General features: G+C 42.4%; 1 protein-coding gene across 1 annotated transcript in view; it reads left to right on the top strand.

Annotated features, from left to right (window-relative positions):
• Positions 1–12,117, top strand: part of PDPR (pyruvate dehydrogenase phosphatase regulatory subunit) — a 908,636-nt gene that overhangs the window by 519,911 nt on the left and 376,608 nt on the right. The window contains exon 10 of the mRNA XM_044081332.1: positions 9,205–9,329. Within this exon, the coding sequence (XP_043937267.1) occupies positions 9,205–9,329 (125 nt within the window). The remainder of the gene's footprint in view (positions 1–9,204; positions 9,330–12,117) is intronic.

Genomic DNA, 12,117 nt, shown 5'->3' with positions numbered 1-12,117 from the left:
ACATAGGAGTTTGCGAAGGAGGTGTTCAGGATACTATACTGTTGTCATTGTGTGTGGTTAGTGTGTATAAATAAAAGAACAACAGTGATCTGATTGCTTAGAAGATCAGAATGCTGTGAATGATAGTAGGAAGTGTTCTACTTAAGGGGGGGGGGTCATTGTATGAGAAAGTTTTAATGTCTGATCTTGGCTAGCTCTTGGAGTAGTAGACTCATCGTGGTGGTGAGAGCATTGATTGGATGGATTTGTGTAATGAAAGATAAGGTTTTAGTTGAGAGCAATGAAACAGGATTAGGGTTAGCACACATTAGTAAGGATGGTTGAGGTGGACTTCACCTTCCCCTGTGCCACTTTATTCTTGTGAGCTAACCCTAACCCTGCCACAGCCATTAACCACAGTTCTGCACATTGCATTGTCAAAAGCCCTTTCTCTAACACTCCCTCTCCATACTTACTCATGTGCTAACCTTAATTCTAACCCTACTGTTGCTCCAACATCAGCCCAAGAAATTCTTGCCTAAAACCTTTTCTCAAAGAATAGCAGTGCATATGACACACACACGCACACACGCACACACAATGGGCACACACGCACACACAATGGGCACACACACACACACAATGGGCACACACACACACACACACACACACACACACACACACACACACACACACACACACACACACACACGGCACCCACCATCACATACGCACACACAATGGGCACCCACCATCACACACACACACACACACACACACACACACACTGAGCACCCACCATCACACATGCATGCACACTGGGCATCCACCATCACACACGCACACACACTGAGCATCCACCATCACACACGCACACACACTGGGCACCCACCATCACACGCACACTGGGCACCCAACATCACACACACTGCACATGCACCATCTCGGTCACTCTCTCTCACACGCACACACCATCACACATACTGCACATGCACCATCTCGGTCTCACGCGCACACACACACACACACACACACACACACACACGCACACACACACACACACACACACACATACCAGCACACACACGTACACACACCATCACACACACACACACACACACACACACACACACACACACACACACACACTGGGCACCCACCATCACACACACACACACACACACACACACTGGGCACCCACCATCACACACACACACACACACTGGGCACCCACCATCACACACACACACACACACATACTGGGCACCCACCATCACACACACACACACTGGGCACCCACCATCACACACACACACACACACACTGGGCACCCACCATCACACACACACACACACTGGGCACCCACCATCACACACACACACACACACACACACACACACCTAAAACATCATCTTACCTTTTAGCCCTTACTCATACTCTGACCTCCAAACACTATCCCAACCCTAATGCCAGAACTTTTGCTACATCCAAATGCGTTGACATTATCACAAAATCCACTTACCTGCTTGCAAACACAGTTCACACAATACAGAAACAGTTGACAGTGTTTGAAAGCAACCTACAATTGTCAAGGAGGAACAAAAAATGAAAGCAATAAACTCTTTCAACAAAACAGAGCATATTTCAACCATAGTTATATATGGGCCTGTTAAGAATAGGAAAACAGGATATTTCACAGCTGGCTTAAGGACTGTCCTGCTTAGAACATAATCAGCTTCTTTTATAAGAAAGTTCATGGTTGTGTAACAACTCATTGTTATGAAAAACTAAAGGTATGATACCCAGGTAATTTCATGGCTATGTTTTGTAGATGTAAGTAGTTTGGAGCATTCTTTCTCTAATACTGGGGGCTTTTAAAGAGTTTTGGAATTTTAGAGGAGAATATAGCTTTGGTTTTGTTTGCATTGACGGTAAGTAAGTTGCATGCCTTTGAACCAGGTGAAAAGAGACACTTTTGGATGTTGGCTTTAATTTGTTCAACATATGCTGATAGTGTAAGAACCATGTTATCTTTGTAGCTCATTAACAGGCCCCAATCATGAAGCAAGGGCATTATTCAGAAAGAAGGTGAATAGTAGGGTCTCAGAATGATCCCTTTTGGCACACCTCAAGGGAGCTATAAAGGCCTGGATTAATTATTTAGTGTTTACGTAAACTCTGCACCCATTTTACTGAGGAGCTATCAATTTCATATGAAGTGTGTTCTTTTATTTGGAATGATAGCATACAGAGTCAAAAGCATTACTCATATCCACAGATACTGTTGCTGTAAGTGAGCCTTCCTTCATTTAATATATTGATTTAGTATGACCTAAGGGTAGGAAGAGTGAAGAGGGTACTGTGACCTTTTCTGAAGCCATGCTATGAGTGGATTAGTAAGGATTTTGAGTTTAGAGCTGGTTAGGTGGCAGTTAGAATAACACCTTCTTCAAAGATTTCCTGAAGGTGGGTATAATGATTGATGTCCTTCTGTTCTCATGCTGCAGTATTCTTAACCTTAGGGAGTTGCTGCCTGCATCTCTAGACATCCGGCCAGTATACCAAAGTCTTGAAAGCAGGGGTACATGCGACGTTGCATGTAAGAGCCATAAACTAATGCCGGCTATATCTGTGACATCTGCACATACCCGATTCAGAACTTTTCTGCCACAGTGTGTTTCAGACGTCTGATCGCCAGCTCCAGTAATCCGGCTTTTGTTTGACTTTGGCCATCCATTTTTGACTATCGTTCCTGGCTGTCCACATTCAGATAAGTACCCTTACCTTTTTCGGATGCATGTCATCTAGACAAATTCCACATAAGGACACACACGATCAGTGTTTATTTTGTTTAGGTGCAGGTCATGACTACAAGTCCTGTGATGTTTGCTGATCTTTTGTCCCTAAAACCCTTAGAAGCCGTCTGACAGCTTTAAATCTCTATTTCGAGAATCTGCATCTCCGACGTTTGGCATTCGGGATGGAAGGCAGAGCGGGCACCTCCGATGAGCCGCCAAGGAAGAAGGCTAAGAAAGTTAGGCCTGACGTCCAAACTGCACCTCAGGTGTCCAGTGAGATTCTCGAGGAGAGTGTCAGCCCAGGGTCAATCCAGACTTCAGGTATTTCACTGTTACCGGGAACTGAAATGGAAGCCAGTACAGTGGCTATCCAGAGTATGTCTGTTGAGGCTTTACAACCATAAGCTCCTGATGGTGAAGGGGGAACCATGGCTTGTGGCATCGGAGGGGCCTTCTGCTGCTTTGCCATCCACTCCAACGTCTGCACCCAGGCCTCCTGTTGCTCCTTCTACTTCCTTAAAAAGAAAACAGAAGAAGAAACACAGGGCTAAAGACCCTACTCCAGCTTGGGAAACTTTTTCAAGGCTTTTCAGATACTTCAGACCCAGATTCCCAGTCAGGCCAACCACTTGTTTCACACGAAGAATCAGAGGAAGAGTCTTCCTCCTCAGATGAGTCCCTGACCTGTTGTTCTCAGATTTAATCCCCTAAGGATTTTGCTACTCCTGAAGAAGAGTCCCTCACTCCTGATTCCCCTGGAGAAGATTTCTCCTTTGGGGATACTGTTTCCCTGCTTGGGTATTATTTTAAGTGGGAGGTCTCAGATGTTTCTGAGACCAAGAAGAGTTATTTTGAACTCCAGCAGGTGGAGCAGCCCTCACCATCTACAGTTCCGCCTTTACTTCCAGCACTCCACGATGCCTTCTTAGCCGCCTCCCAGAGCCCAAAGTCATGGCCTCCTGCTAACAAGAGACCAGACAGATTTTATAAAGTGACTACAAAGGAGCAGTATCTTTTCAAGAATCGACTAGCAGATCCTGCTGTTATTGCAGTTTCAGCTGACAAATATTCAAGGCAGCTACTTTCATCTTCCCTTTTTCCCACTGATAAAAACAGTAAATTTATGGATAGGTTGGGGAAGATGATGTATACGTCTTCCACCTTGGCCATAAGAGCACTTAACTACCAGACTCATATGGCCAGGTTTGCTCTGGATTCCATGACCAAGGCCTCTACTCTGCTGTCTGACATGCCTGACTCACCAGCTAAGGCTCAGCTGAATACCCTTCTGTCACAGTATCCCAGATGACAAGACACTCAATTAAGTGCAGCTATGATGCTGTTGAAGTCTCTGCCAAATTGGCTGCTTCTGATTCTGTCTTAAGGAGGTTCTCATGGTTGAGACTCCACTCTTTGCCTTTGGATGTCCAAGCTAAATTGTTAGATGCCCCTTTGGATAAATCAGCAGTCTTTCGAGGTGCCTCTGCAGAGTTACTTAAGTCACTGCAGGGAAAAGGAAAAGAATTACAGAATCTGAAACATTTATTGGTTTCACCTGTTCCCAGATTCCATAGGAACTACCCCCAGAAGCTAGTTTTGTCAGGAGGCAGTCCTCCCATTCCTCTGTTACTCAGTCCAGGGGATGAAGACAACCTAAGAAACAATCTGCTCCTAGGTATTCTTCCACCTCAATACCTTCTTCCTTTTGGAGGCAGTCAGACCCAGATAGACCTCCTCCACTGGGACTCTCTTCCCCTACCTACTCCCACAAGACAAGGGGTCTCTTATTCATCACCACCTTCTCAATCTGACATTGTGGGTGATAGAGTTCTGATCACCTTCAGGCACCTATACTCAAAGGACATGCTCAGTGTTCTGCAGGAGGCCCGAAAACCAAGTACTAGGAGAAACTATTTATTTAAATGGAAAAGATTCTCCCATTGGTGCCTTAAGAGTAAACAGGACCCATCTCAAGCTTCTGTTCCAGTAGTCCTTTCCTACCTGTGTGAGCTACTGCATTCAGGGTTGACTTATTCTTCAGTAAAAGTCCATCTCTCTCTGCCATTTCTGCTTGCCATCCATTGACTCTACCTCTGGCTTCCAGGTTAGATGTCAAGCTGTTTCTGAAAGGGGTCCTTCATATTAGACCTCCTCGTAAGCCCATTCCCCCACCTTGGGATCTTAACTTTAGGCTGGAATAACTTACACTAGCTCCCTTTGAGCCAGCCCATTCTTCCTTTCTTAAATTCTACACTTGGAAAACAGTCTTGTCAGTGGCTCTCACTTCTGCCAGGAGGGTCTCTGAGATCCAGGCCCTTATGGCTTCACCTCTCTACCTTGCTTTCCATAAGGATAGGGTTTCCCTAAGAACTAACCCTTCCTTCATGCCAAAAGTAGTTAATGAAATATCCTTAAACCAGACCATAAATTTGCCTGTCTTCTACCCTCAGCCACAGAACTCCTCAGAAAGGACTTTGCATTCCTTGGATGTTCATAGGCAACTGAAGTTCTGCTTAGACAAGACCAAACCCATCAGACAGTCTGGTTAGCTATTTGTCTCCTTTCATCCCAGAGCCCTAGGCAAGGCCGTGTCAAAACAGAGAGTTGCCTCTTGGATTTCTAAGGCTATTGCCTTTTGCTATTCCTTTCATGGAAAACAATTGAGTTCATCTGTCAAAGCCCATTCCACTAGAGCTGTTTCCTCTTCAGCAGCCTTTTTCAAGGGCATTAATTACTCTTCTCTCGTGGAGGCAGCAACTTGGTCCTCGGTACATACCTTCACCAAATTGAACTCCATCTCCAGGGGTATAACAGAGTTTGCTAGGTCTATTCTGCAGGGTCTCATAGACTCTGCTCTCCTAACTGCCCCCCACATTATTGCCTAGAGAGCTTTGGTACTTTCCCTAAGGTTAAGTATACTGCAACATGAGAATAGAAGGACACAGAATCACAACTATTCTATGTCCTTCTATTCCCATGTTGCAGTATTCAATCCCACCCACCTGCCTCCCTTCTCTTTTGACCATATTGTAAACTGGGTCCTTCCCCTGACTACTGACCTTGTGTCTGGCAGGAGTTTTATACTACCTTTGACTCCTCCTATTCCTGGAGACTCTCTCTATGTGGCAGCCAGTTCTGAATTGGGTATGTGCAGATGTCACAGATATAGTCGGCGTCAGTTTATGGCTCTTACATGTAATGTGGCACATACCCCTGCTTTCAAGACTGTGGTATACTGGCTGGATGTCTGGTGCTGGAGGCAGCAACTCCCTAAGGTTAAGAATACTGCAACGCAGAAGAGAAGGACATTTATGGTTACGGTAAGTTCTTACACAACTATTCTGTCTGCCATTTTTGGCATTTGCCACAGATTTCCACAGTTCACGAGGATAAGTCGTTTGGGTTTCTTGATGTTCTTTACAGTGATAAATTTGTGAGACCAAAGGGGAGTAATGATGGATAAAGTTGAAGAATATTCTATATTGGGAGTAATTTAGAGATGGCAAAGGAGCTCTGACAACATATTAGGAATGTGGGGTGTATACATGCATATCTGGTTACTAGCATCAGAGGGGTCCATGATCTGTCACCGAGGTGGTTCATTTCTCCCAAAATGTTTGTGGTTTAAAAAATAAGTTAACCTGTTTCTCTGTAAGGAAAGCACCCTTGGCAGTATTACTCTTATTTTTTTTTTTTAATTCTTCCCTGAAGGTATATGTGCGCCTTGGTCCTTCTTATCACCTGCCCATTTATGTTATCCCCAATCTTGTGCCTTTGCTGCATTTCCTGAAAGGATATTGGAAGATGGTGGGGGGGCAGACTGGTACTCATTCCTTTTGGTTTGAATGAGGTACGTGTCTTGTGAAGGTTGGCGAATAGGGTGATTATAAAAATCCAGTTGTTAATGGTGTGTCTGTATGTATTAAGATTGGGCTGTGGTGGATTTTTAAATGTTTGTTGTCGATTATGCTTTAGACATTAGGTGTGCTAAGACAGAATATTTCCTTTTAGAGCACCAATATATTTTAAAAGCCACACAGTAAAACAGTGCTATGTGACTTGGTATGAGGATACCTTCATTCATTAGTGTTGATGGCCGAAGTTGGATGGTGGTAATAAAAGGCAATACTGTAGAGATTGTTATGGTTTTCTTATGGTACATGTACAAAAAAAAAAAAAAAAAACAGTTTGAGTCGTTATGATTTTTGTTGCATTGAATTTCTGTGTCTACCAAAAGGAGAACCCTACCCATTGTTCTCCCATCTAGACTGAAATTACTGAAAGGGTAATAATTTTGACTCTGGTTGAAAGAAATACCGTACTGTTCTCTAGTTGTATCCACAGTGTATTTATTGCCATAATGTGGGATTTAAATGGTAGGAGTTTATTAATGAAACTCAGTGTGTTGAGTGTATTTTCTTATGCTGATATTTCCTATTAGTTGTTGAGGACGTAGTATTTTTATGGGGTAATAAGGAGGGAGTGTGACAAGGATGTTGTGAAATGTAATTATTGGTCCTGAAAACAGATGTTTGTAGTTGTGGCTATGTATTCCTATTTTTCTTGCTGAGTGTAGAGGATGGTGAAGGGTCATTGGGTTGGTAGAGGCAATATGCATGAGTTAACAAGGTCAAGATGGAAAATCTAAGTAAGGACTTTAAGAGAAATTAGTATTGTAAGGGAACAGAGATCAAGTTTACAGATGTGACTGTGTATATAGAGTATGTGGGTGGGGGTGACTGCAGTGAAATTGCAGAATCAGCAGTGAGGGTAGGTGGTTTATAAATGCAAGTATGTCATGAATACACTTCAGTAACAACACATTATGAAGGTGACAGTGATGTATGATTAGGAGCTGGGCCTAGTGGTGTACGGTAACAGTATGTCATGTTGGGTGCGAGTAATGTGTGATAATTAAGCTTTGGACCTAGTGGCGTACAGTAACAGTATATAGTGACAGATGGGAGTAACATGCGATAATTAAGATCTGGACTTAGTAGTAAATTAGTAACAGTACATCATGATAGATGATTAAGAGCTAGGTCTGGTGATGTGCAGTAACAATGTATCATAGTAAATCAAAGTTTTGTATTATAACTAGGATATGGGCCTAGTATTCAACACTAACAATATATCATGATAGATGATTAAGAGCTGGGTCTGGTGATGTACAGTAACAGTATATCATAGTAAATGGGAGTACTGTATTATATTTATGAGCTGGACCTAGTAGTAAACAGTAACAATATATCATGATAGATAGTTAAGAGCCGAGTCTATTGACGTACAGGAACAACATATCCTGATAAGGAGTACTGTATTATAATTAGGAGCTGTGGTTAATAGTATGCTGGCTTTGTTTCCTCTACAATTGTTGCTTTTCTGGGAATGGTAGGTGCAGGGAGAATGTGCTAGGTGAAACTCTTACCTGCATATGAGGCATTCTTGAGCCTGTAGGTAGTGGCAACTCGTATAACAGGTGAGTTCATTTGCCATAGTTGCCAAGGCAGTATGACAGTTGGAGAGTGTATGATAATGTGCAGGGAGTTGGTAAGAACAGTACTACAGTACTATGACAAAGGAGCTCTAAAAAAGTGAAGTCTACACTGTGGTATTAACAAAAGTGCGCAGTGTATTTGCACTTCGTATTGCCATCACAGCAGATAAGTAATTACCAAACAACTTCCAAGTATTAAGGTAACAATAGGAACAGGTAATGGAAGAGTCCTAGCAAAGAACTGAACCTACTAAGAGCCAAATAGTAAAATATACAGAGAGGAGTCACAGGTAGTAAGAAAAGTACAGACAGCAGTGTTTGGAGGATAGACAGCCAAAATTACCTTAAGCCGAATGCAAGTCAACAAGTGAATCAGTAGTACAGCTTATAACAGCTTTGTAGGTTAGCCAAGCAGTGCGATATACGCTATAAGAATTTAAGCAGTGCAGAATTACTCAGTGTGATATAAGCAAAGGTCACACAGCACCTGAACTAGCATATGGAGCTTGTGAAATAGATATCTGAGTCAGAAAAGCCTCAAAAGTAAGTCTTCTGACAAATCAAATGATGGTTATGTTTTATCATTAAAGTAAAGACAATTTTAATTTATCCTTCAGGTAGCAATCATAAAAGTAGGAGCAGATTTATATAGCTTATGCATCGTGACGGTGCACATTGGACAAGTATTTAAGTTTGGAGACATTGTCAGTAAAAAAATGAGCTGTGAATATATTTTGGTAGATTAATAAAAAGGTATTGGCAGCAAGTGATTTGCAGTATAGGGATAGTTCTCAGTAGAGGCATTCAAATACGAATAGAGAGTGTACACTGTACTGTTTACGTTTCAATAATTTTTGCAATAGTTTCATTAACTCTATCAGACCAATAACATTTCATGCTGATTTACACAGGGGTTTCTGATCTTTCCAGGTATCTAGCTGAGTGGATGATAGAGGGCTATCCCTCGGAGAATGTCTGGCCGCTAGACGTCCAGCGCTTTGGAGCCCTGCAAAGCAGTCGCACTTTTCTGCGTCATCGAGTCATGGAAGTCATGCGTAAGTTTAAAAGTTACAGACAAAATTAAACTTTCAATGAGTGCAGTTGATTTTATTCATTGTTTGCTTGTGCCACTTATGACCACCTTGCAGTGATGTAGTTTTGTTAAATGAATTTGTGTATTGTTTTTATATATATAAAGTGTGTGTTTGTGTGTGTTCTGTGCTTGTTTGGTTTATTGGTATATTACAGTGATTTCATAGATCTGATTTCGAGAACCCTATCTGGTGGCCTCTGGTTTGGCATTGCCAAATACTATGGTTCCTGGTGTTCACCTTCTTGGTGGTGCAGGCCATGATGTAATGTGCCTGCTACATAAAGAGCCTATCAGTGTTTGTTTTTTTTTGTTCGTTTTTTTGTGCTGCTCTCACAGTTCTAATTTGAACATTGCCATCTTTGGTAAAAGTCTGCATAACTGACCATGTGGCAATCAGATTACTAGCCAAGACCTCTACTGCATCTGGAAAAGGCTTAGTCCTAATTGCTATGAGTGTCAGAGATTCAGCCTTACAGATTAACATCAATGACAACAAAAGCTGCTGGGTCACTTTGTAAGAGAAGGTGACCGTCTAAAGCACTTTGGTTGAAGACTGTCTCCAGGCATATATCACAGCATGGCCACAAGGACAAGCACTTCACAGCTGGGTTCAGGCCTGAATGTCTGAGGCAGGTCCTTGGTTCAGTTAGCTTCCCTGACCCCTTCTGATAATGAGTCTTCAGTTTACTGGTAAAGGGAGAATCAGTTGTTATTGGTGATTGAGACACAGGAACTCTAGCACTGTGGGTGCAGCATATGAGGTTCTTATGCCACCTTGTCTGCAGATAGTCAGATGAAACACTCAGATAACCAGTCTGACCCTAGATGAGTCAGGTTGTTACAGATGGGGAGTAGTAGGAACATTTCATCCTTTCATGGATTGATTCCAGGCCCATATGAGCCAGTAAAACCCCAGTTAGTGTCACTGTGGTCATCCAGTTCTAGTATTTTTGTCTCTCTCTGTCAGGAGCGTTGACACCAAGCAGTTCTTTGTTTGGTGGGAACTTGAAAAGCAGGTGCAGGATTACACCATTAGGAAATTCAGTGCAGAGCACCAACCTATCCCAGTGCAGGCCTCTTTCCATACAGTTGTGTCTTTGGCTACTGAGTAATCCACCATCAGCTCATGATCTCTTCCCCTACCAGTATTCAATGCTAGGTTTTCACATGCTTACCTTTGCATAAGCTGATATCTTCATGCCCATGGGTTGTGGGCAATGGATCTCCGTCAACTCCTGGATCCTTTGAGGATTTGAAGTATCTCAAAGCGACTGTCTCTGAGACAAGAGTGATAACAAGGCTCTCCTCAGTGCTAGTCTTCTACAGATGATGCCTGCTTTGGGAGATGACCTGTGGTTTATTATGGAACAGATTAAACTGGCATATTGCCCTTCTTCCCTTTCCACAGAACCATCTAATAGAGTTTCTGGGGAAGAAGCCTGAGGAGCTTTGGCTTACCCTTTTCTTGACACGTTCATTAGGAATGCTGTTATAATAGCCAGTAGGCTTTGTGATTATGTCCCATAGGGACAGAAAAAAGGCAAGTGTCCTTTACAGGCTACCCATTAAGTTGAAAATCAACTCCCTACAGTTTTCAGTGGGTATTTGTTGGAATTTGAAAGCAGTGAAATGCTTCATAATGTGAGTAACAGCATAGTTGTAGGCTTCATCGTCATCAGTCTTTACAAAAGCCTTTGATCCACTGGATCAGACACACTTGCTAAACTCCCTTTTCAGGGAAGGAAATCATCCTCAGGCAGCACAATGGTTTCTAATCCTTCCTAACAAATGTTTAAAAAATCCAAGTAGAGTCATATCTTGTCTTGCTGCTCCTCTAGTCAAAGGAGCCCCACAAGGAACAGTTTTGTCTCCAATATTATTCTCTGTGTTCATTTGTAAGTTCCCAGCTGTATGGAGGGCATAGTTATTTACAGGACAGACACCTTCATTGCAGATAGAAAAAGTGACTTAGAGCATAATTTAAACAATCCACTCAAACTTTAGTTCAACACAGACTCATTTTTAAGATTAAAAAAAATCTGCTTTTTAGAACTACCCTTGTAGAACTGAAAGCACCAACAAACTGGGCTATTCACCACCTTGAGCCCATTAAAACAGTTGTAAGGTTCAAGATACCTGGACATTTGGCTAGACCCAGCTTTTAACTTTCTGTACCATATCCAACTTACTAAGGATAAAGTGTTCAGACTCCTGGGCTTAAAAATGTCTTTCACCACTTTTCCTCTACAGGAAGGACAGCTGTAGGTAAATGGGTCCTTTTCCCTCAACTAGAGTAATTACAGCTACATCAAAAAATAATCTGACTTCACTTCAGCGTGCTTTAAGTAATACTTGTTGATTTATAACCTCAAACATGGCAATACCTCCCTCTAAATATAAATTTTGTAAACTCCTACACTGAATTTTGATGTGAACTAAGAAACTACCTATCAAAACTTGCTCCCTTGACATCCTTACAGGATACTAGTGTCATGTTGAAGCAGGTTATCACAACTTATCCCCATTATTGTAACTGCCTCATCTTCCTTTAGAATGACCTTACTCAAGTAAGGAGCACACCTTTGTTTCTCTCGTCAAATACACTATAGCTCACTTCCTTCCTGTGTTTCTCTCGCCAAATACACTATAGCTCACTTCCTTCCTGTGTTTCTCTCGCCAAATACACTATAGCTCACTTCCTTCCTCAGTATTCCCCACCCATGTTGGCTCATTTCCACACTCCCCTTTGT

Source organism: Protopterus annectens, chromosome 8.part0 (genome assembly GCF_019279795.1).
Source record: "Protopterus annectens isolate FY-2018-M chromosome 8.part0, PAN1.0, whole genome shotgun sequence".
In the NCBI taxonomy this organism is placed as follows: Eukaryota; Metazoa; Chordata; order Ceratodontiformes; family Protopteridae; genus Protopterus; species Protopterus annectens.
This window is presented reverse-complemented; position numbering and strand designations above follow the sequence as displayed.